This window comes from Kockiozyma suomiensis (assembly GCF_038497685.1).
Source record: "Kockiozyma suomiensis strain NRRL Y-17356 unplaced genomic scaffold V2V93scaffold_5, whole genome shotgun sequence".
Classification (NCBI taxonomy): Eukaryota; Fungi; Ascomycota; class Lipomycetes; order Lipomycetales; family Lipomycetaceae; genus Kockiozyma; species Kockiozyma suomiensis.
The window spans coordinates 968458-992949 of record NW_027117668.1 but is presented as its reverse complement, the minus strand read 5'-3'; the positions used below and the strand labels follow the sequence as shown (position 1 = coordinate 992949).

The 24492-nt window shown below is 43.2% G+C and overlaps 8 protein-coding genes across 8 annotated transcripts; 5 read left to right on the top strand and 3 right to left on the bottom strand.

Annotated features, from left to right (window-relative positions):
- The first annotated feature begins 69 nt into the window (after positions 1-69).
- Positions 70-2124, top strand: V2V93DRAFT_368300 (pseudouridine synthase). Its single transcript, XM_066909762.1, has 4 exons — positions 70-395; positions 497-649; positions 722-815; positions 875-2124. The coding sequence occupies exons 1-4, from the start codon at positions 160-162 to the stop codon at positions 2057-2059; spliced, it is 1668 nt and encodes a 555-aa protein (XP_066766782.1). The 5' UTR covers positions 70-159; the 3' UTR covers positions 2060-2124.
- On the bottom strand, positions 2049-3891 carry V2V93DRAFT_368299 (PQ loop repeat-domain-containing protein). Its single transcript, XM_066909761.1, has 3 exons — positions 3488-3891; positions 3276-3430; positions 2049-3204 (listed from the first exon to the last, which is right to left on the bottom strand). Exons 1-3 carry the CDS (start codon positions 3609-3611, stop codon positions 2296-2298), a joined length of 1188 nt encoding a protein of 395 aa, XP_066766781.1. The 5' UTR covers positions 3612-3891; the 3' UTR covers positions 2049-2295.
- A 5516-nt stretch (positions 3892-9407) lies between these two features.
- V2V93DRAFT_212906 (velvet factor-domain-containing protein) lies at positions 9408-11095 on the bottom strand. The gene is made up of 2 exons (XM_066907024.1): positions 10843-11095; positions 9408-10765 (listed from the first exon to the last, which is right to left on the bottom strand). Exons 1-2 carry the CDS (start codon positions 11007-11009, stop codon positions 9427-9429), a joined length of 1506 nt encoding a protein of 501 aa, XP_066766780.1. The 5' UTR covers positions 11010-11095; the 3' UTR covers positions 9408-9426.
- Positions 11096-12809: 1714 nt separating this feature from the next.
- On the top strand, positions 12810-14435 carry V2V93DRAFT_368289 (uncharacterized protein). Its single transcript, XM_066909760.1, has one exon. The coding sequence runs from the start codon at positions 13064-13066 to the stop codon at positions 14126-14128; it is 1065 nt and encodes a 354-aa protein (XP_066766779.1). The 5' UTR covers positions 12810-13063; the 3' UTR covers positions 14129-14435.
- Positions 14436-14586: 151 nt separating this feature from the next.
- V2V93DRAFT_212778 (uncharacterized protein) lies at positions 14587-16134 on the top strand. The gene has a single exon (XM_066907023.1). The coding sequence runs from the start codon at positions 14754-14756 to the stop codon at positions 15819-15821; it is 1068 nt and encodes a 355-aa protein (XP_066766778.1). The 5' UTR covers positions 14587-14753; the 3' UTR covers positions 15822-16134.
- Positions 16135-16304: 170 nt separating this feature from the next.
- On the bottom strand, positions 16305-18822 carry V2V93DRAFT_368283 (amino acid permease/ SLC12A domain-containing protein). The gene is made up of 3 exons (XM_066909759.1): positions 17967-18822; positions 17507-17897; positions 16305-17433 (listed from the first exon to the last, which is right to left on the bottom strand). Exons 1-3 carry the CDS (start codon positions 18324-18326, stop codon positions 16448-16450), a joined length of 1737 nt encoding a protein of 578 aa, XP_066766777.1. The 5' UTR covers positions 18327-18822; the 3' UTR covers positions 16305-16447.
- A 1550-nt stretch (positions 18823-20372) lies between these two features.
- Positions 20373-21904, top strand: V2V93DRAFT_212774 (Fructosamine/Ketosamine-3-kinase). The gene has a single exon (XM_066907022.1). The coding sequence runs from the start codon at positions 20716-20718 to the stop codon at positions 21646-21648; it is 933 nt and encodes a 310-aa protein (XP_066766776.1). The 5' UTR covers positions 20373-20715; the 3' UTR covers positions 21649-21904.
- A 911-nt stretch (positions 21905-22815) lies between these two features.
- On the top strand, positions 22816-24027 carry V2V93DRAFT_379746 (uncharacterized protein; the record flags this gene model as incomplete). Its single annotated transcript, XM_066912022.1, has 1 exon — positions 22816-24027. One exon carries the CDS (start codon positions 22816-22818, stop codon positions 24025-24027), a length of 1212 nt encoding a protein of 403 aa, XP_066766775.1.
- Positions 24028-24492: the final 465 nt, after the last annotated feature.

Sequence of the window (24492 nt, the reverse complement as noted above, 5' to 3'; positions counted from 1 at the left end):
TGGAAGAAAAAATTAATGCGTGCGGCTCACAAATTTTTGCGCCAACCTTAGATTTCTTCTACACCACAACTCCATCGCATCTATCTTCTTTTCATAATCTTTTGAATTACTTATTCTTCCTTTTTATACATTATAATAGCTCTTTTGTTTTTAGGATAAATGGGCTTAGAAAATATAGTTTCCAATAATAATTCATCTGCAAAGCTCGCAGAACACTCTCATCAACGTCAAGAAAATGGCAGCGCTTCTCAAGCCACTACAATTGCAAACGAAGTCTCTGAGACAACATCAAATAATCCCAATAACGAAGACAATAGTAACGAGAAATCTAATGGTGAAAAGGGAAAAAAGCGAGGTCGTGGCGGTCGAGGAGGAGGTGAATCCAAGGTGGGAAGGTGAATTCACTTTTTTTTTTTTCACCCAACAATTTTTTTGTTGAAAAGTAAAATCCCGTTTCGAGGTATTAGCTTACTAAATTCTATCTATTTTGTTTTAGCAAAGATTTAAGACCGAAAAGACCTCGTACAGATTGGGGACCGCGACCGCAACGAGAAGGAGAAGAAGGTGTCGACAAGGAAGAACGAAGACCGAAGCGTAAGGCTGCGTGCTTAGTTGGGTATTGCGGTACGGGCTATCATGGAATGCAATTGTAAGTTCTCTTTTTGTATATACATATTTCAATTGGGTTTTCGTTTGTTATTGGTAGCTGATATGTGGATAGGAATCCGCCACTTAAAACTATTGAGGGGGATTTATTTGACGCGCTAGTCAAAGCCGGCGCGATTTCCAAAGACAACTCTAATGACCCCAAAAAGGTTAGCTTATCACATATACTTGTCGTATTTGAATTTGTTCTAACTATACATATTGGCAGGTTGGATTCATGAGAGCGGCGCGAACAGATAAAGGCGTACACGCTGCGGGCAACGTAATTTCCGCGAAACTCATTATCGAAGACGAAGATATTATTGACAAAATCAACGCTCAGCTTCCCGAACATATCCGCGTATGGGGAATTTCTCGCGTGACTAAAGGATTCGATTGTCGGAAGCATTGCGGATCTCGTATATACGAATATCTTATCCCTACCTTTTCATTTTTACCACCTAGACCTACTTCAATTTTCGGAAAACGGATAAAGGAAATGGATGAAAAATTTCCGGGTGTCAAACGCGCTGACGAGGAGGGTGACGATTTCTGGAAAACAGTTTATAAAAAACTTGCCGAGGTTGGGATAACTGGAGAGCACGTATTGGAAGACTATGCTAGGATGTTGCGAGATACGGCAAATATTCCGAAAGAGAGCGGAGACAAGGCTATTGAGCAGCCCGCTCCGCTTGCATTGACTGAAGAGCAAATGTCGATATTCAATCAAATACGCGCGATTGAAGATCGTGAACGTCGAGCTTACAGAATATCTAACGAACGACTAGAGCTTATTCGCAAAGCAGTAAAAGTATATGAAGGATCTCATAATTTCCACAATTTCACTTTGAAGAAGCAGTATTCTGACCCAAGCGCTCGGAGATTTATGAAAAATCTGACTGTAAGCGAGCCAAAACTCATTGAAGGTACGGAATGGGTTTCGATCAAAATTCATGGACAATCATTCATGTTGCATCAGATCCGCAAGATGATTTGTATGGCTGCTCAAGTTATTAGGACAGGCACTCCTATTGAACGAATTAATGACGCGTTTTATAAAGCCAAGCTAAATATTCCAAAGGCTCCTGCTTTGGGACTCTTGCTTGAGCGGCCAATGTACGAAAGTATAAACGAAAAGCTACAGTTGTTTGGCCACGGTGAATTAACTTTTGATCCGTATAACGATCAAATTGAAGAATTCAAACAAAAGCACATTTATGACAAATTATACGCCATCGAAGTCAAAGAGAATACGTTTTATTCTTTTTTCAATTTTATTGATTCTTTTAAAGGTGGCCATGCCATGGATTTCTTCACTGCAAAGTGCTCTGAAGATGATTCTGATAATGAAGAGTACGTGGATGAAGAGGATAAAGAGGAGCTGTCGGGCGAAAGTATGGACCGTGAGGGTTGAATGTTTATGATTGTAATGAAAACCAACACATAGTGAGATTAATAATAACTGATTAAAAAAGCAAATGCGTGATTTTTTTTTCGAACAACTATATACAAGTTCTCACACGCGATAACTCTATGACCCTGCGAAAAATTGCACAAAACAAAAAAAAAAAAAAAAGAAAAATAATGACACAAGGACTCCATATATAACAAATGACCCTATCGGCACCATAAATATATATATATAAACTCTCACTTATGAGAATCCATCTCTCCATTATAGGTGCCACTGCTGCTGCTGCTGCTACTACTATTGCTAGCGACTACATTTCGATCCTCCATTTCCTCTTCAACAACATCTTCATCAATGTATTCTTCTTCAGCATCTTGTGCGGGCTCGACTGTATCCCAAGATTGCCTTCCATAATACAAATTATGAAAAAACAATTTCCCCTCGCCGTAAAAGATCCACTGACAGAAAATCGTAAAGTCAAATCCGACAGTTCCTGCCGACCCAAGAAGATATGGTAATTCCTCCCATAAGAAGTCAGCGCGTTCGCCACCAGGAGATGCGTCCATAGTAGCAGCACTAGTCAAAATCGAAAGCGTATAGAACAAATTTCCACAGAACGCGGCAATAAATAATAAAATCGATAGACCACTGGTAGATTGTCTTACGAAATTCGTGTAAATTTGCGGCATGCGAGAGGTAAGATACATTGTTGTGCATGCCCACGCAAATACACGACCGACAAATTCCCGGCTGTTTAACTTGAACCAGCGCCGTAAACCTGTGAATCCGGCCATGATGCCCATGTCCATATCATCGCCCCCACTGATTGTCGGAATATTGTATGGATCGACACCAAATTCCAATGGAGATGGAGGAATGAGCATCGCGCCTGCTATAGCTACTACAGCGGAAAGTGAGAGCATTATATTTGCGCGACGACGGCTTGTGCTCTTGATTGTGCGTGATGAGCGGGTCGAGATCGATGACCGATCGTCGGATGAAATTGATGATGCTCTACTTCCGCCTTCGGTGGGCGAAAGAAGAACATAATATGTTTGCTCTTTGAACTGAGTGTAGTATATGTACTGACTGCACAAAACAACATCGATCGATAGATAGTATCCGGCCAGTAGGGTTTGAAATGGCAACTTGGTTCAAATTAGTATTTCACTCATTAAATAAATAAGACCGGCAAAGAAGACAAGATAGGAGTAAATACTTGATTGGTTAAAAGACATCCAATTAGATTCGTAGCATCACCTAGCAACCAGTTGAAGAGAAATAGCCAACTTAATCCTTCAACAGAGTGGTTTCTGTAGTTTTTTATCACTTGCGGTAACTGTGCCCACAGCCAAGCAAATAATGACATGTATCCTTAAAATACAATAATCAGTATCACATTTAATCCATAAATAAATGAAAAGAACTCACCAAATATGAATGACCATTCTCCCATACTACCATAAGTACATGACCCAGATATTTTTGCAATCCACGGAATTAGCGGTAGCTGGTTCTCGTTCACGACAGCACATCCATACATTATGTCCTCCATATTTTCCTTTCAACGACAGAAAGGAAAAGGATAAGCACAAAAAACTTAAGTTGCACAAGTTGGGGCTCCACTCAGCTAGATTGCTGTTTATCTTTGTGGTGCGTGAGTTTTGAAAGAGGAAGCGCGTAAGTTTTGCGAGAGAAAGTGCGTGAGATCTTTAAATAAAAAAAAATAGACACATAAATTTTCAAAATTCACACACAAAATTAATATTGTCGTACAGAAAATGGCGACTGCGTAAATAAAAAAAAGAAGCGTGCGTAATCTATAAGAGTCGTAAATCGAAGATCGTAATCAATCTCCTCCATCCTTTCGCCACGCAAAAAATCTGGCTTGCCCAACCTAAACCTGTCGAGCCGCACTTTCAGTTACCAGTAAAATTCACGTGACGCACCGGAAAAGGGAAGAATGACATTGAAGGCTTCTCTTTGTCTATAAAGCTGAAATATAAAGATGATAAGATTGACTTATCCATTGATCATAGAGAAAGAGTAAAGAAGAGAAAAATAAGCAAGTTATGCAGCCAGAGTGATTGCAATCAAACACATAAGAGTCATTATCCCTAGCTGCGGCAATTCCAGGCCAATACTAAAAAAGAAGATTGCATTGTTGAGCTTACTACATTACTATTGAAGAGTATATACCGTCACAGTTTTTCTCGTCATTAGACCTGCAATTCCATATCTTATACAACTGTAAACACGACAGGAGTGATTATTAGTCCCGCAACAATAACAGCCGCTATATATGCGGCTTTTGTTTTCTTAGAATACAGTCCTGCGAGAAATGTAATCTTGGCGTAGTTGATATGAAGCAAAAGCACAAAGTATAATTGGATACACAATTGATCCTTGAAAAGGGCTATTCAGAATGATAAGCAAGAATTGTCTTATTTAAAGACCTGTTGTATTTATTGACCATCATAGCCGTCTGTGGATCAAGACGATTATAATATGGGACCTCCAAGATTGAGCTCGGACATCTAGATATTCTATCAACTATTCCTAATATGATCTTGTCGGCTTATCCTTAGTACAAAAATATCTATGACCTTTTGCCTTCATTGCAAAATACAACTATGGCCTCTATTAACGACCCCGTTAATCCTGAAGACCTTATTGCTTCACCACAGTAATGTAGATGATGAATGACAAATAAGCATTCTAAAACTAGTAAGAAATTGATCAGGACACAAAAAAAAAAAAAAAATCCTTAAGCATTTTAAAACTAGTAAGAAATTGATCAGGACACAAAAAAAAAAAATATCCTAATTTTTTTTGTGGTGAATATTTTCCTCGTGACAAAGAAAGTGCTGTTACCGAATTGTGGAAGTGATGGCTTCGAATTTTTTTCTGCTAGAGTATATCATTCACATGCAGCTATAATAGTTAAAACACAGTCAGAAGTTTTTAAGGCAGAGTTTCAGTCCGCATGTACTTATATATTACAAATACAGAGTCAATTTCACTAAGATTGCAAGTGTTTGACCAATAGATTGTTCTTTTGCGAAACGGGATTTATCATGCAAGCCAGTTATAACCACACCTTTTAAAACAGGAGACATATATTCTTTCAATCATGTGATTAAACAGAAGTAGCACAGACAGAAGGAGATTATTGAGATTAAAGCTATGAGGATAGTAAAGACATGCAAGGGCTCGTAGCGAGAAGTTGAGGAAAACAGCTGTTGAGCGATGCTAGTCTTCTGATGTCAACCACTAGCCGCTGAGCCATACTCTTAAAGTATATTTATTAGCATTCGATAAAGAAATATCACGAGGAAAATAAACCGTATCTACAGATTTGTGATTTGCGGTTTAGATTTCTTAGATTTATAAAGCACATTCTCCCAAGATGGCTGGGCGCAGGATCATAGAAAGATGGGCAGAAGAAGGTGATCGGCAAGTTAAGTTCACTAGTTGAGCGAAGAAGCGTTTGCCTCGGACGGGATTTGCACTAGCTATAGAGCAACCAGAAAATAAAAAAATTGTATATTGGCGGATTATGAGACAAGTCTAACGGTTTTAAATTGTTTGTAAGTGCAGAAAGACAAATTAGCTGTAACTGATGTTGATCTTAAGTTTCTTAGGCTTAGAGAGTTGGGGCGGGACTAGTAGTGGGGTCAGCAGTTCTGAACGATGAGCGATGACTTTCGCATGAATGATTTTGTCGCCTGCTGCGATCGACTAAAATGAAAGACTCGCAGTGCGGCACTCTAATATAGCCAATTAAGCGACAGTTTCATATATATTGATACCATTCGACAAGATATTAGATTGGGGAAATGACATGAATGAAATATGCGAGTGATTCAGTCAAATATATGAGGACAAGCGTGTTTCTTATTTTAACCTTTCGTCATTTATTTAGAAAAAAATGGCAACAGTGACGGTGTTTTAACTAATGTTTCCAGCTATTTGGCTATTGCTTCGATACGAATCTATCTACCGAATCGCAAACAAGAGCGATCTATTGAGTTTGGAGTGAATGCCAATGTTAATTCATGGCAAGTACAGGGATGACCTAGTAATCATATAGTTGTGGTCGTTAGATTAAAATATTGTTATTCAATATAGATTATATCGCGTGAAACTCTTCGAGAATTATGGCGATTGAATTAAAGATACCACGTGCAAATGTACTATGTATTCGACTTCAAGCAGTAATCGAAAGTTTCTTATAGGCACATTATCTAGACAATAAGGTCGACACTAAAGAATATATTTTTGATATGTATGGACTAAATGATATAAAACAATGGACAAGACGACTATCAGTTGACACTAATAAAAAAAAGATAAAGGCTTGGCGGGATATATGAGCACAGAGAGTGAGTTGGAAGGCTTACGCGACAAGCAAAATAAAGGGAATGGCGGTCAACAACAGGAGAAAGATAAATAAACACAAGAGCCTAGCGTCAGGACCGATAAAAGCAACGTCAAAGCGGCATATAAAAAGTTATCTGTAATGTTTCCGAGCCTAGTGATACACCAGAGAATTTGTCGAGATAAGATTATTACTACTAATAAAACTAATAAGACTAGTATGATTATTATCGATAGATGCTGACTGTTTGTCCGAGATTTGATTAAACCGTAATCAAGGCAGAATCAAGGCAGACACATTAACCATAAAATTGACGGAATCGTAGCGCAGCCAGCCAACAAACACGTACAAACCCCTACAGATGAATCAGTGATAGAAGATTGATGATGAGCGAGACAAAGCAAAGGGAGAGACAGGAGAGCAGAGCATAGCATAGCAGAGCAGAGTAGAGCAGAGCAGAGCGAAAGGTCGAGGCGGCGAAGCGAAGTGGCCGGCCGACCCAGGCAGTCCAAACTTTAACCAGCTGCGTCTGAAACCTTGCTGCGCGAGACCAGAAACTTAAAGCCAAAGATGGTTGTCGCACTGGGCGGGCACCTTGCTCGCTAGCCGCGATCTGCCGCATTCCAATGTCCAGTCTTACGAGTGCGAGGCCAGACAAGACGGCGGATGCGAGTGGACAGACACGTGTTGTATGCATGCGTGAGATGATGGCGGGAATAAGAGCTGCAAGGGCTGCAGCAATAGCTACCAGAATAAGAGATGAAGACAGGTGAACAGGGCGGCGGATGCGCCCATCCGAGTGACGGTCACTCGTCAATCGCAACTACCAAAGCTTGTATCGTAGCGTTACTCTATCACTGCGCAAGGAGGTGAAGAACCGAAGACGTGAGGACGATGAGATATGGCTGTTTTACTTAGCGCCTATTCTGTTTGCCTTATTTATATATTGATTTGCTAGATATTTAAATTTCCTTGCAGAGACTGCGTACAGAACCGTGACGAGATGCAGGGGATAGTAGGTACTTGCAAATTTGCACATATATGCACATATATGCACATATATATATATTATTTGTCTGACTGGTTATTATGTGTCTTTCATGTGCTTAATTTATAGCCGATCCGCAATCTGCTGTATGCTTGTATACAACACTCTTCGCCGCTATAATATTAGTCTACGAGCATGTGCTGTGCGATCTCGGATTTGCACTCAGCGGCTCCTGTGCTCACTCCAGCAACCTAATCACGAAGAGCCAGCCGCCCGAATCATAGTGTTGTATCCTGCCGTACTCACACACGCAGATCGACAGGCTTCAATATACCCACCCACAGACGCACAGAAACGGCTTTTTCTTATAAGAGCCTAGCCACTCTTGCAGCCTGCGACACCGTTTCCATCGTGTCGACGAGCATGTGCTGGAGCGCGGGCTGCCATCTACCGAGATCAGTAGATTCCTTGAATCTGATTGCTCTCAGCCTCCTTTCTGAGAGCCACTAGTCCTACGGTCCAGCTACTCTTACTCTTTCCTCCCTCGACTTGAGATTTTTCTATGTATTCTGCCCTCTCTAGACCATTATTCTCTATTCTCTGCCATTCCTGCGGTCGTGCGTGACGGCCTAAACCCAATCTCTATCGCATGAACTCTAAAGCCGACCCTGCGCTCGTATTCTGACATATCACTGACCGTTGGCTCTCTACACTAGCCTATTCTTATTTCTCCTTCCCCATGTGCTCATCCTGTCCAAGTCCAACGTTGTCGCATATCCTGCCGAGCCACCAGTATCTTGCCGGCATCGCGCTCCCTCGTGTACCTTGCTTTGAGTTTAAACCGGCTTTGTTTCCAGATCAATTTCTTTCTTCCAGAGCCCTTTCGTTGTCTCATATGTAGCTTGTCAATTTTTGCACTCAATACCGGTCCATTTGGCTGTGTATATTAAATGAGTACCTAGTTCCCACTCTGACACTTAGCGAGCCGGATGTGAGTAGAGCTATCATTTTACGTCTTCAGTCTAGCGCCTCTATAGGTTTATCTCCGATTTGTCGCCAAAAATGAAGGGATCCGGGTAGGTTCAGTGACTTTGTGCATGCGCCATCAATACTAAGCTAGCCCAGTCTAAAACAAGTAAAATCATAACAATTCCTGTACAATTTTTTGTCATAGGGGGACAGAGAAAAAGAAAAGGAAATTGTAGTTTCATCACAGTCGCGCTCTCGATACCTCTACACTCGCTTCTGCCTGATCTTAGCTCATTTTCCTTCACCCCTGCTCCCTCGCTAGCTGCATCTTCATTCATTTAGACTTCTCTCTCTCAGTCAAATGCCAAAGTTAAAGAGACTCTGGATTGTTGCGTCATTTCGCTATCACTACTGTGTCTTCTAGACCCATCCGTAGCTTACTGTCTTTACTTCGACCTATATCGCATTCTCGCCCTCATTATTTCCCTAGCAAAAAGTAGTGACTGTATCCTCCTCTGCTCTATATCGTAATATTATATCAAATGTTCATCTATATTTCATTTCGCTTGTAAATGTCATCGGGTTCGGGAGGGTTGGGGTTAGGTTTTTATCGGAAGCATTCAAGTTTTAATGAATCAAACGGTTGTTGATGTTGACTGATAAAAAATTGAGATCAGCAAGAAATTATAAAATCGTTTCATCACATAATCCTTGGTTCTGATTACAATTGGCTTAAACATGACTTCTTGATTGTAATAAATGCAACATTATACTATATCATACTAAACATTAACTTACCAGTCGGACTATATCCGCATTTGGCACTTTTGATTCCAAAATCAACGGAAACTCAAAACAAGAAAAAATCAATAAATGCAATCCAATCATCTATGCACCGTACCGGTTATGAATCAGTCCCCCCACCCGCTTCTTCAAATAAACTAAAAAAAACTAACCAAATGGCCAAACAAAAAACTCCAAAATCTCTCCTTGATACATTAAATATTAGTATTATACTTTGACAAATAAAAATCATTTCTCCACTTTCCCTTTCATTTGCAAAGTATAATCGTCAAACCCATCGTCATACAAATAATGACCGGAAGAGTCGATCTCCGTCGATATACCTATAGGCAACTGCATCAATCCCATCATACTCTGCGAGGTTGACGTAGTATGCGCCTGACCGCCTCCCGGCGCTAGAATATCCTCGCTTGACTGCAGTTGGTCGCTGACTTGCTGCGGTTGGCGCGCATCATCATAGACTAGACGCGTTGGACCTGTTGCTAGATCTGTAGAATAATACTGCTGCTGATGCTCTTGCTGTGGTGCGAGTATTTGCGGGAAATTATTTTGAGAAAAATTACGCGGTACTGCAGACGACGGCGGCGGAGGTGGTGGTGGTAGGAATAAATACGGAGAATTGAGTTGTTGTTGATACATACTACTCGAACCTGGTGGCAATGGCAGAGACAGTTGAGGTAGTGGAGGTAACGGTGGTGGGGGTGGATGAGGCGGCGGTACCTGTAGTGAGGGTGAGGGCGTGCCCGTTCGCGATGTGGATCGTGGATGTGAGTGAGAGTGTGCGCCTGCGTAAACAGCTGACGTCGTGTGATAGGGCGAGTAATGCTGTCCGGCGGCAGACACCGGCGCATTGTGTGGTGCATAGCTTGCAAGCGAGTACTCTTGCGAGTGCTGTGGTAGCGGTGGACGCGCAGCGTAGTCATAACTGTCTAGTAAATTTGTCTTACGCTTTCCATCAACAATCACATATGTGCTCGATCCGTCTTCAAACTTGATCTCTTGCGTATGCTCTTGCTCATACTGCTGTCGCTGCTGCTGCTGCTGCTGCTGTTGTTGTTGTTCCGGTTGTGATTGCCGTTGCTGTTGCCGTTGCTCTTGTGGTTGCTGCTGCTGCTGCAGAAATTGCTGATGGCGCAAGGTAAGTACTCGACGATTGCTTCGCACTCGTGCTTCACGTCTAATCCGCACTTTGCCTCCTTGACTAGCAATCTCTCGAGTCAATGCACTAGACACATCTAGTCCGGGAAACTTCTTCGGGGAATAGACCGTCAGCACCTCACTAACTGCTTCCTGCCGCCAAACGACACGCGAGTCATCGCAAAGCTCAAAGAGCGAGAATACAAGACGATAAGAACCCTCCTGGCGAACCGAAAGGTCGTGAAAAAGAAAATACGCGCTGCCGGGTGGCGGATGTTTCATGAATGAAAGAGAGGTGATTGTTGTGCCGATGAGGTTTGAGGATTGAGGTGGTGATATTGGAGTATTTGGCGAAGCTGGCGATGGTGAGACAGGAAAAGAGGCGTGTAATGTTGCTTGAAGAATAAAGGTATTTTTGCAACACATTGTTCTGTAAAAGTAAGAAAGTCAGTATAGATTCACGACACAAGAACCATAGAATTTTATGCCAAAGGATCAAGTACGCACACATTGCTGCCGTCCTGGAAGATTGAAAGGTTGACGACTGGGGGTGGATCGACGGGGCGACGTGTGTCGGAGCGAGTGCCCCAGCCCGAAGCCCGAGCCTGAACAGGGTGCTGGGCGATGTCAAGGACAAAGTCGCAAAGGTGAGGGACAGCCTGGTAGTTGTCCATGGAGAGAAAAGAGAGATCAAAAAGGAGATGTCACCGGGATCAGGCAAGAAACATGACTGGGCTGTATAAAGCAGAGAAAAAAAAGGGGTAGAAGGAGGTGAGCAAGACAGAAGCGACAGGCGAGACGGAAATAAACGAGCTTAAGAAATCCCAGACCAGAGAAGGCCAAGGACTCAGAGGGGCGGGGCGAACAGAGGAAGAGAAGAACGACGAGAGCGGTGTCGAGCACTCGACTCAGAATCTCTAAGCCGCGCTGACCCACGCGGTATTTTGGTACCCGCAATTTCGGGTCCAATGCGAGCCCCTCGACAGTCAATATTACCTTCCCCTGATCCGCTCTCTCGCTCTTTCATCACGTGAGCTCTGCCGACCGATCAACGGTCGCCGCCGCTAACGGGGGTACGGGCGTGGATCTGGAAGACTTCCTCTTCGAGCTCTCGCATCTTTTGCTGCATTTGCTTTGACTAATATCAGTAAGTGCTTATTAATAATTTTTGCCTACCGTCACATCACCGTCGTCATCGGACTACGCTATGCTGTACTATGCTAGGACGCCTTTCTCCCTTCATTCTGAATAACGCATGCTCACGGCATGCTTCCCGTTGTCTTCGTCTCATGGGTCGTGCAACTTTCCTACCGCAGCCGCCTCATCTCGGCCCATGCTAACCTCATGATCAACTCTTAGCCCGCCGATAGACCTGCCCGTGCTAACCGGCTCCATCACAGACGCCGCACCCGACAGGGGATTCTTCGTAAAACTTCTCGTAATCTCATCCGACCCTTATCTGCGATATGCATAATCTCAGCATCATTCGTACTGGCCAACCGCTGCATGATTATGGCGTTTCGTATATCGGCGTACCCTTCCCTCTTGGAAATCGGGTTCTTATAATCCACAGATTAATGGTGCAGTCGGTCAGATTGTTGGAAAGCTTGCTGAATTACATGGCCCACGCGTCTGGGAGATCAATTGGATTTGGCGAGATAGTGTACCTGACCGGCTTGGATTCGACGCCGCCTGGAACTACAAGTTTGGGCGCAACTGTGTGGATGCTATAGACTAATAAAACACGCAACAAAATAGATGCTTATTTCGATAATGTCTGTGGTGCACTTTTTAGGTGTCTGTAGTTGCTACACTAAATAAATTGACGCTTACCGTTAGCCGTAGTGCCAATTCTCAGGACGACGTCACGCCCGAAACTCGCAATCACATGCAGTAACCTAACGTCTATCGTCATGGTTTGAATGAAAGAATTTCATTGTTGTATCATTAATTGTGAACAGTTCAAAGCTATTGATTGATGTCAGAATGAAGTAAGTCAAGCGTTAATAGATGGCACATCTGTTTACTCCAACACGTAGTTTGGAAATCGATAATACTTCAGACGCAATTGAGGGACTGTTGACTGAAATGAATTTTGGAAAGCTGTCTGGCAAGTTTGCTGATTTATTAATCCCTTTTTTTAAATTTGTTTTTGTCAGTTTTTTCAACAATATTTAATGTCACTCGAGCTTATTATAGACAATGATTATAAATAGTTGCTCATCAGCCGATTTATCCGATGGTTATACAATCAGATTTTTTAGTAATCGTCTTTATAAATGTTAAAACATAAACGGAATAATTAATGCCGAAACTAGACAAGAAGAGTGTAACAATGTCGTCATTGGGGAGGCAATGTCCCATCATTGACTTTAGAATCAGAGCTGTCAAAACGGTTCTCCGAAAGCCTAAACACAGTATCCTTGATTGCCGCCGAAAAGGTCTCCGGTGGCTGACAGCGGCAGGCCATTCGACCGAAAGCAAAGATTTCTAGTGTTTTCGGCCAACAGATTATTCTTTTCAGCAGATTTTGGGTTACATACAGCTTCATCTGGCGGTGGATGAATGGTGATTGAAAGAAACTTTCGATGGAGAAAATCCGCTGACTTTGGCATATATAAATTGCTCGCCACGAGAAGCTAGTGATCTACGTATAAATAGATCCCGCCGATCTAGTATTTCAGCGACTTCTTTTCCATACAGTAACTGCCTGAGCCTGTTATTCATTATGACTTTGCAGAATAAATCCATAGTTTTTTCGCAGATCCCCAAGGGCCTTCCTACAGAAGAGCATCTTCCGCTTGTTTCCTCTGAGATTTCGTCAGAGGCACCCAAAGGCGGCCTTCTTCTTCAGACTCTTTATGTCTCTCTTGATCCCTATATGCGAGGCTGTATGCGTGATCCGTCAATTAAGACATACTCTGAACCGTACCCTCTCGGCAAGCCAATCAACAATTTTGGCATCTCCCGCGTTATCGACAGTAAAGCCTCTGGATTCAAGAAGTCGGATCTTGTGATTTCGCCATATGGAAAGACTGTCTTTTCATTATATCAGTCTGTCAGTGCGGACGAACTCCCTTTTTTCACCCCGGTCTCTGATACGGAAGGAATCCCTCTCACTTATTATATCGGTATTCTGGGAATGCCGGGTTTGACCGCCTATCATGCGCTGATTAACATCGGCGGACCTCTTAAATCTGGCGAGACAATTCTTGTTTCTGCGGCCGCGGGAGCAGTGGGTCAGATTGTTGGACAGCTTGCCAAATTACACGGTCTACGTGTCGTCGGTTCGGTGGGCTCGGACGAGAAGGTCAAGTTTGTCACTGAAGAACTCGGATTCGATGCCGCATGGAACTATAACAAAGAAACCGACTACTATGCCGCTATCGACAAATATATCCCTGAAGGTACCGATATCTTCTACGACAATGTCGGCGGCCCTCTTCTCGACGCCGTCCTTTTAAAATCTAAAGTTCACGGCCGTATCATTGCCTGCGGCGCAATATCGCAGTATAATCTTCAGCCGGAAGAACGGTACGGATGCAAAAACCTCATTGAAATTTTCCAGCGTCGCTTGACTATCAAGGGATTTGTCATCCTTGATACGATTGTCGGTGATCCGGAGACTGTAAAGGAGGTTATCGGTAGTCTTACAAAGTTGGTAAAGAAGGACGCGGATGCGTTCTTGTTCAAGGAGGATGTTACTGATGGAATTGAGAACCTTACAACAGCCTTCCAAGGTCTTTTGACGGGAAAGAACCAAGGCAAGTCTATCGTTAAGTTTGCAGATTAGTTTTATTATTAGTTATGGAATGAAGGTATTCGAAACATTTACGAAGTAGCGACGACTTACTGGATATAAAATTGTATAGTATAAACTGTGATATGCTTGTGCAGGGATGAGGCGCGTGAGTGGCTGGAGGTTTATCTTTAAGAACTAATTGCGTGCATGCGAATTCACAACATACGTAAACTATCTTTTAGTTTTATTTAAAAAAAATAGCTCAAGAAATTCGATAATGTTGAAATTACTTATTCTGAATCTTATAGAACTATGCATATCTGGAAAAAAGCGTAGAAGTATCTACTAGAATTTTGCCCCTGCCACCGCTGAGACATTATGAATGTATCAAATCCGTCAAAGTAGATCGCTTTTGGATTTGTTATATTTATTTTCTTTGAGAGGATATTAAGTGGCCCCTTTGGCTTTCGCTTATCGGGATGTCTTTCTAGCGAGCCGCGCGCGTGCAGGTGCGATTACCAGGGTCTTTTGTTCGGGGCAAAACAAATTCGCGAATTAATTTATTTCAAATTCGACTTCTCATTGCACCTCGCCAAGTTTAACTCAAGCATTTATTTGAAATTTTGTTGGACTTTCGTTACTATTAGCCGCTTTATATTCTAGTGCTATATTGAAAATGTCACTACAGAACCAATCTCTCATCTTCGCAAAAATCCCTACAGGTCTTCCAACGAGCGAACATCTTCGCCTCATATCCTCCGAGATCCCCTCAAATGCACCGGCAGGTGGTCTTCTTCTTCAGACTCTTTATTTATCACTTGATCCTTACATGCGCGGATGCATGCGTGACCCGAAAATCAAGACATACTCCGACGCGTATATTGTCGGAAAGACTTTTTCGAATTATGGCATCTCACGCGTGATTGAGAGTAACGACATGCGTTTTACAAGGGGCGATATAGTTGTTCCTCGTATAGCTAAAACTGAGTTCTCTTTATACCAAGTCGTTTCCGCTGCTGAAGTGCCGCTGTTCACTATAGTTAGTGCCGAAAATGGGATACCGCTTACCTACTACATTGGAGTCTTGGGTATGCCTGGCGTCACCGCCTATCACTCGCTAATGAACGTCGCTGGACCGGTAAAGTCCGGCGAGACAATTCTCATTTCTGCGGCCGCGGGAGCAGTGGGTCAGATTGTTGGACAGCTTGCCAAATTAAACGGTCTACGTGTCGTCGGTTCGGTGGGCTCAGACGAGAAGGTCAAGTTTGTCACTGAAGAACTCGGATTCGATGCCGCATGGAACTATAAAAAAGAACCCGATTACTATGCCGCTATCGACAAATATATTCCTGAAGGTATCGACATCTACTACGACAATGTCGGCGGCCCGATTCTCGACGCTGCCTTTGCAAAGACAAAAGTATACGGAAGAATCATTTCTTGTGGAGCAATCTCGCAGTATAACCTGCTACCGGAGGAACGCTACGGATATAAAAACCTTGTTGAAATTTTCCAGCGAAGACTAACCGTCAAGGGATTCATAACAAGAGACTTGTTTGTCAATCATCCCGAGTCCGTCAAAGAAATCAAAAATGAAATGGCAAAATTAGTTGAAAAGGACGGTGGTGCCTCATTTTTATTCAAGGAAGATATCACGGAAGGTATAGAGAACACAATTACCGCTTTTCAAGGTCTATTAACCGGAAAAAATAACGGTAAAGTTATCATGAAATTCTCCTCCTAGACTATAAACTTTTCCCGTTGTCGTAAATCGAAGAAATCACCGTTATATATGATCTAATCATGTTCCAAAATGACGTGTGTCATGACCTAATTCTTGCATAGGGACAGTAAATTTGCATTATTATCACTATTTTTATCATGTTCCAAAAATGTCGCAGATCAACAGAGTAATGTATGTTGCTTTATTAAGAAATTTACGCGAAATGGTCGACAAAGAGAGATGGGATGCTTGCAATCTGCAAACTCCGCGTACCTTGTCCGTGCGTTTGCTATTTCAGTATTTCATAGTATGCGAACAGGTTAATCTCAACGACACAGAAAAACAGAAAAAAAAAACATCACAATTTTTGGGAGGAATGATCTAAAGAGTGATAAATTGTGGTCTTTAGGCTTAGGCTGATCTGATTTGTTGTCAGCATATACAAGTGAGCACGTTGGTCATCGAATTACCACTTCTCAAAGCTAATCTACTAAATACGAATATGATGAATACATATATTTCGTTTTTTGTTTCTATTCTGTGACTTTAAATTCGCAAATGTATAATTCTGTTACATAACATAAGCATTTGTCATCGTCAGCAGTATGCATGACCTCACCGGTACCGCCAAGTACAAGCAGAAACATTTACAACAGCCACCTGAAAAACTTTCGAATCTTGGTCTTAGGAGGATTCGGGTCAAAGTCAATCTCCGCACCAGGGACGTTGGAAAACATGTCAATCTCGTGTCCCTTTGGAAATCTCTTTCTACCGCTTACTACCCAATGGCCAAAGAATAGCAACGCGACAATAGGGATATTAATATACGCGATAATGAAGTCCGAAGTACTCCACATGCCGTGAATGAATACCTGATAGCCGTTGAACAACACATTGATTGTGCACCAGAAAATAGCCCAATAGGCAGGCCACGGTTGCCATTTATTGTAAAAGTACGAATTCTTACGATCGAGTCCTTGCGCTTCGCAACCGGCCTTGTACCGAAGAAATGTGGCGCAAATTGTTCCCCAGCAAATAAATGTCGCAATTGAAGTCAAGTTCGACAGCCAATTTAGTACCGTCTGCGCGCCGTCGGAAAGAGTCATGTACGCAAGCAAGATGAATAGCGTCGACATAATGAGTGCCGTCACGGGAAGTCCGTTCTTGAGCGTCTTGGAGAAAATCCGCGGCGCCTGGCCGCGTAGAGAAAGACCATACAGCATGCGCGAGGCAGAGTATAATCCTGAATCGGCAGCCGAGAACGCGGAAGTGAGTACACCAGCGTTGATGATACTCGGGAGAACTTTGATACCTGCTCTATTGAACGCAATAACGAATGGCGACGAAGCAGCACCATTACCGGTAGAATTGAGTAAATGGGGGTCATTATACGGTACAAGCATACCCACGATTATAATTCCACAGATATAAAAAAACAAGATGCGATAGAAGAGCAAGCGTGCCGCTTTGCGCATACTCGCGCGCGGATTCTGTACTTCAGCTGCAGTCATCGCGAGTGTTTCGACACCGCCGAACGAGAAAGCGGCCTGCAGCAGAGACGTGAACCAGCCTGCGAATTTGCCAACGTTGCCTGAAACTGGGTACGGCGCAAATGCACCGGGATTTTTCCAATCTAGAACGAGACACAAAATTAGTACGCTTTTTCTTGCTTTCTAGCTCTTTGACTCAAGGGATTTGCAGCATACACCTAAATCCAATACGGTCATGGTCAGGGCCACCACCGAGGTCGACGACGAGACCAGCGATAATCAGACCCAGAATCAACAATATCTTGATAATTGCAAAAACAAACTCTGCTTCACCAAACCACCGGGCGCCAAAATAATTGATCGCCGAGCACAAGATCAGTAAGCCTGTGATATACCCAATCATATGAGATCGTAGCACATCGCCTGACACCGGATCAGTATCCCAAAAGCCGATAATGATGGCTGCCGAGATAATTTCAGTTGGAAGAGAAATGACAGAAGAGTACCATTGCATCCAACCGAGTGCAAAACCCGCAGATGGGTGAAGAAAACGTTCTGCATAGTGGATATACCCTCCAGCAATAGGTGCGTAGCACATCATTTCAGCCTACACAGTGTGGTTTATCTATTAGTATGCTGTGTCAAGTAATGCGACAAAGAGAGAGAGAGGACATACCAGACTTTGAATCATTGACCACACGACTGTGCCGACAAGAATATAAGCAATAAGGGCACCCGCAGGCCCGGCATGTATAATAGCTTTTCCACTACTCAAAAACAACCCGGTACCAAGTGTTCCAGCCAAAGCAATCATCTGCACATGGCGCTGGTGCATCTGCCGCTGAAGGCCATCTTTGATGTTTGTATGTACATCAATTTTAATACCATCCACTGAACCGCGTTCAAAGTCATCTTCTGCGTCCACTCTTTGAACTATGGGTACAGTAGTAATTTTGTTATCAAAAGCATATTTCTCATTATCATAGTTAGGCGCCTCAGGCACTGAATCGCTCGCGTCGTCGTACTTAGATGGCATGGCTAATATAGAAAGCAAAATGCAAAGAAAACTGATATAGCTGTCAAGCGAGGAGCTGGCACTTGGTACATATATAAGCAAGTGCTATCACGTCTTCATGTGGCGCTGTCAACAAGAACTATATCATACGGGAAGGATAGTCAATTGATGCTGTGACGCACCGATCATTTTGCCTGTTTGGGTATGGAAAGGTTACTTATTCAAATAAGGGTACATCTTCTCTCGGTACGTAGTCCCAATAATCAGCTCAATGATAAGAGACCAACCAACTGAGACAATTCGCTGTGCAGGGGAGGGAACATCTGCTCTGGATGTTATCGCCTCGTTGACAGGCGGCGCAGTGCACCGTGGCATATATCATTTTATCCTCGCTATCCGTCGCTTACACCATAGAATTCTCTGGCTTCAAAGGCATTTTCCCGACAAGCATGGCATGAAAATTCTTGTTCTTCAGCATTGCGTGAACTGCTACCGGTTTTAACTGCAGAGTAGCAACTTAGTGGGAGATTGTCTACAACAAAGTACGGGCAGAGGGAACTAGGTTTGCATCCCTCAGCACTGCGGAGAAAACCGACCATTTCAAAAGACTAATACGAGTTTCAATTTCTATCCTTCCATATTAAATTGATAAGAAAAGCAAGTTGGGCGGCTGCAACATGGTGTAAGCTTGAAGTTTTGACGGCTCGGTTATGATACTAGTCATTGATTTTGATATTACTAAACACTGTCTTGGCTACACTGACGGGAGCGGAATTTTGAGTCTGCCAGTTATACCAAGCCTTTAATCGGCACAATACAATCATCACCCAAGAGCGCCACTGTAGTCAAGCATCGGTGCTAGTGCGATGGCTTGTGGTGGCTTCCGTTGTGGAGCTTCTATTGGAGAGGGCGTCCTTTTACTTGCAACAGCCGACAAGAGAAATCTAGAAACTAGAATGTTCTTTATTTTTTGTAGCTTCGCGAAGTTAAAATGGCCGAAGTTGGCTTAATTTTGAACGAGAATGGTATCAATTCAAGCTCTTGTGAATCCAAGCTCCTGTGAATCTCAGTCTTGCTTATAGGGTGCCGCAATTTGGTTTCAACCGCTCAAAAACGCAGTTTTTGCGTGATGCCTTGTGCTCTGTCCGAGTCTAATTACCAGACAGAATGAATTCGAAAGAGTAAGGCAGATTGAACTGATAATCTTTTCAGTAGAAGGAACGTGATTGCTAGCGTGCTGCGGCGCAAATTTGACCGCTGGTGGCTGACGATGACGATAATCTATTCATTTATCTTTTGGAAGTTAGTCCAGGGAGAACCTTTTTTTGAGTTTTTATGGATCTTTGCCCGACGCAGGATTCAAGCAGCTTGCTGTATAGATAATTTCAGATTTTAGAGAGGTCCTAAATATTCAGCACTGCTGCAGCCCACTTCGAAGAAAGGGACGAGCGCTCTCTTCACTTGCACGGACCGAGTCACCGGCACAAGCTCATCGCCGATCCTGCATATCGATAACAAATTTATATGATTGTTGGAATACCTGTGGCAATCATTTATAGCCATGCTGCTATCAATTCGACTATGGGGACTGTATGCAGTGAGATACGGCGCCGTGTGTTCACCACTTTATTAAGTACAACAGAAATACCGCAGATCGTGGTTTCAGGATTCTTTGCTCTTATCATGCTACGCGGATCCGCGGCACGCCAATCGTAGTCAAGCATAGCTCATCTACAATTTACACTAACCTACTTCTTTTCATTCACACAAAAGCAGAGAGGAAAAACATCTCATCTGAGTTTGAGACCGCTACCGGTAGCGGCGGTCCTGTGGTCTTCAGCCTCTTCTTACAAGAGCTTAATCAATGCACCGCAGATCATTAAAAGAACGGACCGCACCGGAAAGCCAAGCCACACCGATTAAGTCTTGTCCAATGGACAGGTAAAGCTGTTCGGTTTTGTTGCAAAAAAAAAAAGTCGGACTTATTCCGAACTGACATATAACTAGTTTTACGAAAATTGGATTTTATCAAGATAGATGAGCATAAACATTTTGATACAGAAATAAGTATTGGTAATTAGATATCAGCTGATATCTCCAAATCTCCGAAAACGCATCATGTCCTTCGTTTTCTAGCTCGTGGCAGCCTTTATCGTAGCGTGTTTTTATTCGGATTAAATTGATGCATAACGAATTATAAGAAGTCTGCAAGTCAATCTTTTTTTGTAAGAGCTTACAGGCGTCTCAGACGAAGCAGTCGATATGTGACTTCATATTAAGGGTGTTGTACTGATGTTACTGAGACCGGCCTTCTATCTACGAAATGCAATATGTCTCCAGTCACAATAAAAAGAATCTAATCAAGTAATAAAACTGGGGATCATTGACTGGCAGGATATACTATTTGAAGATGGATCCCGCAATAATTGAAAGTCTTCCAGGTCCATCGAAGTCGTATTCGATTCCCTCTCTAGCATTTTCGGCATCATCATTCGGCACCGCTGTGCCAATTGCTCAAAACGGCAAAAACGTGTTTTTCCTAAAGACTTCCAGCTCGGAAACTCTGATTAAAGGCGAATATTCAGCTTTGCAATTGATTTCTTCTGCACTGCCCGGCTTTTGTCCCGATCCGATCGCGATAGGACGATGCGCGAATGACTCGTCAAAGTTCTTTTTAGTAGCATCGTTTCTGAACGATCTTAGCTCGGGATCGGGGAAAGTATACGAACAGAAGCTGGCCGATAGACTGGCTGCGTTACATACATCGTCTACTTCGGAAGTCTACGGTCGAGCTGACGCGACTGTGACATGTTGTGGCTCGACCGAGTTACCAAATACACCGACCTCGACATGGGTAGAGTTTTTTAGTACTCATAGACTGCAAAATATTCTTCATCAAAACGAGCGTATGAACGGTAAAGACGCGGAAATGTCGCGATTGGGTGAGAAAATAGTGGCTACAGTCGTTCCACGACTTCTCAGTCGCGTCAACTCAAAGCCCTCACTCATCCATGGAGACTTGTGGCGTGGAAATGCAGGCGCTATTAAGGATCCAGGTACAGGAGAGATAATGCCAGTGATTTATGATTCATGTGCATACTACGCCGACTCGGAATTTGAGCTCGGGATAATGCGCATGTTTGGCGGCTTTAGCTCCACCGGGTTTTTTCAGCGCTATCATCAGCATGTGCCGGTCAAAGAGCCTCAAGATGAATATGAAGATCGGATACGATTGTATAGATTGTTTCATGAGCTGAATCACTCTGTGCTCTTTGGTGGGGGTGGCTACGCTGAGCAGGCAAAGTCGTCAATGAGGGTTTTAATTACAAAATACGGTACGTGATTTTGCATAGATAGAAACTACTATTTTCCTTTTTAGCTCAGGAGCGAATTGCTATCGCATTTGCTTTTTTGCAATAGAACGGCTGCTAAAATCTCCATCAACGATAACTTGAGGCTCGGTCGCTCTCAGACGACTTTCGCTTAAACATCACGCCGCATAATGAGCGGCTGCAAACTTTTTTTTTTGCACGTTGAACATAGTAATATTTTATGCTCGGAAAGACAGACGTTCTTATACAAGAGACTTCGCATTTGTATTGACCGGCAGTCTATAACGAATGTTATGACTTAGTCTTTAATGGTGGCTTTGGCATGATGTTTCTATATAAAGAAGAGGAGAATGTGACTAAATCTAATAAAGCGAGTTCTCGAATAATTGATCGGAGCGGCCGTTTCACGGATAAAGAACGATATAAATACAGTGTACTCGCCTCAAGAAACAGCACAGTAGAGATTCTTACAGTGAAAATAAGGATGATGTAAGACAAGTCAAGTGGTCTTGAGGTTGAGTTGATGCTTAGTACCCGAAGATTCTCTGCTGACAGATGTAATCATTTATTGACCGCAGACAACAAGACAGCGCACGGCACCGAGCCACCTGCCTTTCACGATGTAGGCATTCTCGACGCGACAGCCATTAGCAGTATATGCGGTATAAAAATGAAATAATTGAAATGGACAGCCTTATGAACTTGTGTTGGCCGACCAGTCGATATTTTTAATGCCGAAAAGCGGCGAATATCATCAAGGTTTGATGAGCACTTTACCTGTCAGAGCATAAAGAAAAAATATGATTGACTGTCGATGACACATGAATCTAAATACCTACGTTTTTCTGCAATCCAAAGGATCGATAATTAGCAAAATTCCTTGGAGGGATTTATTCAAATTAGGTCCTGCTGATCCGTTCTGGGCAGGATGACGATTCGCGAGAGACTTCGCGGAACACGTGCCAGCCACCATCATCAATCAGCCTTTACTCGGTCGAACACACTGCTTGCTCCCTCCATACTGTACTGACAGACATTCACAAGCAATCATCCAGTGAGGTAATCTCTAGTGATACAGACTATAAAGCCGACTTGACACTCCGACACCGACACTTGCTTAACAGCAGTGACGCAAACATAGGGTTCGGGTTGATCGTTCGGCGCAAGACACGACGGGCATGCCGGAGAGCTCCACTCTGCGTCAGCACTTCGCCGTCAGCACTTATAGATCACCGCATCCCCGCAGTTCACTTGAAATGCTCACAAACCTCAGCAACAACTTTAAGCAGGCTTGGACAAAGACCGTCCAGGAGCTCCACGAGCGCGAAGCCAGACGCCGCGAACTTCAGCAGCAGAGCCGCGCCAAGAAACATAGCGCTCCAACACTTGCTAGCACCGACAACCAACAACCGCAGCGGCAGCAGCAACAGATGGCTCCCAGCGGTGCCGTGATTGTTCGCCTTGCCACTGAAAGTAAAAAAAGATCGGCGCAGACCTCTAACAGTGGAAATAATCAGCCGGTGGTCGAGAAGCGGAGGAAGGTGGAGCCAAACAGCGACTCTTGTTTATATTCTACAGTATCGCCTGATGCCGAAGAGTCGCGCGAGCAAGAGAGCAAATTTTCTGCCTCACTTTTCTCTTTACTAGACCCTTCGATTAATGAGGAGCAACGGTCTCCTACTGCACGCCCGGCACTAAATCATTCATTCTTACGGAAATCTCACGAGCAGCTGTCGCAGCCACCACACCAACTACAACCACCGCAAAAACATCGGTCCCAGAGCCAACAGGACCTTCAGCAGCACCCAGAAAGGTTTCAGCGTCGTCCTTTCAGTCAGCTCGAAGTCGAACTATTCCGTTCGCAGCAAAGGTGTCAACAACTCGTCAACGAACTGCGCGAGTCTCAGGAACTAGTTTCCAGACTTAGCGACCTGCTTCATGAGCAGGACGAATATATTCGGGCCATGGAATTCGACAAATCATTCAAAGAATACGCTCGGCTCAAAAACGAGGCAGCTTCAAAGCAGAATGAAGTTCCCAACAACTCAAAACCATCAAGGAGCAAGCCAGTGGTTTCAGATAGTCCGAAGAACAACTCCACGCGTCCTCTGCGTGTTCTGACGGCAACTCCTGTGACTGTAGCTTCCCGCCTTATATCCGAATCCACTTCCATGGCAGAGCACTCTGCAAATTCATCTACGACAAAGCCACTTAGTGGAGCTCGAACTTCGTCCTTTGAATCTCAATCTCTAGGCAGCGAGGAACCCAACCGCAAGCTGCAAAAGGTCGTCGAAGATGAGAAGCAGATATTGTCTTTTGAGCAAATGTCGCCTGTCCAACTAAATCAGCTGCATGCCATGTTTCGCCAATCAGAAAGATTCACACTTTGATCTTTATACTTTTTGATATTTGTTTGTCTTACTCAGTTTGAGCTGTTACGAATCATTTGTGTATGCATTAGGCGTTTTCTGAGAGATATCATTTTATGCTAATGACCATGAGCATGTACCTAAAACATTTTTAAAATACCGGTTTATTAATTCTTTGCGAGTTTTGTTTCATGTTTGTAGCATTCCTAATTTACTTTGCGCATGGGTATCACGTGGCGAACTTCCGGGTTCCCTGAATTCTTTCTGTATCCTGGTTGTACGTTTGGGGCAAGAAGTTCAAAGACTGCCTATTCAGATAACAGTAATGAGTATTTATTATATTTCTTATAATGCTTTAGAAAGTGGCCGTAATCCCGTTGTTATTTGATTTTAATACTTTTATCGATTATCTCAAGTTAACATTCTTCAAACCAACTGATAGAGATATTATTCATGGAACATTTTCTTTATTTTCCGCTTACAGAT

What these genes read in the sequence shown, in the direction of transcription:
- V2V93DRAFT_368300 (XM_066909762.1), top strand. Translation starts at nt 160, where the DNA reads ATGGGCTTAGAAAATATAGTTTCCAATAATAATTCATCTGCAAAGCTC. An exon ending in GGCTATCATGGAATGCAATT is followed by an intron (nt 650 to 721) that starts GTAAGTTCTCTT and finishes ATATGTGGATAG; the next exon opens with GAATCCGCCACTTAAAACTA. An exon ending in ACTCTAATGACCCCAAAAAG is followed by an intron (nt 816 to 874) that starts GTTAGCTTATCA and finishes ACATATTGGCAG; the next exon opens with GTTGGATTCATGAGAGCGGC.
- V2V93DRAFT_368299 (XM_066909761.1), bottom strand. Translation starts at nt 3,611, where the DNA reads ATGGAGGACATAATGTATGGATGTGCTGTCGTGAACGAGAACCAGCTA. An exon ending in AGAATGGTCATTCATATTTG is followed by an intron (nt 3,431 to 3,487) that starts GTGAGTTCTTTT and finishes TTGTATTTTAAG; the next exon opens with GATACATGTCATTATTTGCT. An exon ending in GATGTCTTTTAACCAATCAA is followed by an intron (nt 3,205 to 3,275) that starts GTATTTACTCCT and finishes ATTTGAACCAAG; the next exon opens with TTGCCATTTCAAACCCTACT.
- V2V93DRAFT_212906 (XM_066907024.1), bottom strand. Translation starts at nt 11,009, where the DNA reads ATGGACAACTACCAGGCTGTCCCTCACCTTTGCGACTTTGTCCTTGAC. An exon ending in TTCCAGGACGGCAGCAATGT is followed by an intron (nt 10,766 to 10,842) that starts GTGCGTACTTGA and finishes TTACTTTTACAG; the next exon opens with AACAATGTGTTGCAAAAATA.
- V2V93DRAFT_368289 (XM_066909760.1), top strand. Translation starts at nt 13,064, where the DNA reads ATGACTTTGCAGAATAAATCCATAGTTTTTTCGCAGATCCCCAAGGGC.
- V2V93DRAFT_212778 (XM_066907023.1), top strand. Translation starts at nt 14,754, where the DNA reads ATGTCACTACAGAACCAATCTCTCATCTTCGCAAAAATCCCTACAGGT.
- V2V93DRAFT_368283 (XM_066909759.1), bottom strand. Translation starts at nt 18,326, where the DNA reads ATGCCATCTAAGTACGACGACGCGAGCGATTCAGTGCCTGAGGCGCCT. An exon ending in GGTCAATGATTCAAAGTCTG is followed by an intron (nt 17,898 to 17,966) that starts GTATGTCCTCTC and finishes CACACTGTGTAG; the next exon opens with GCTGAAATGATGTGCTACGC. An exon ending in TGACCGTATTGGATTTAGGT is followed by an intron (nt 17,434 to 17,506) that starts GTATGCTGCAAA and finishes GTCTCGTTCTAG; the next exon opens with ATTGGAAAAATCCCGGTGCA.
- V2V93DRAFT_212774 (XM_066907022.1), top strand. Translation starts at nt 20,716, where the DNA reads ATGGATCCCGCAATAATTGAAAGTCTTCCAGGTCCATCGAAGTCGTAT.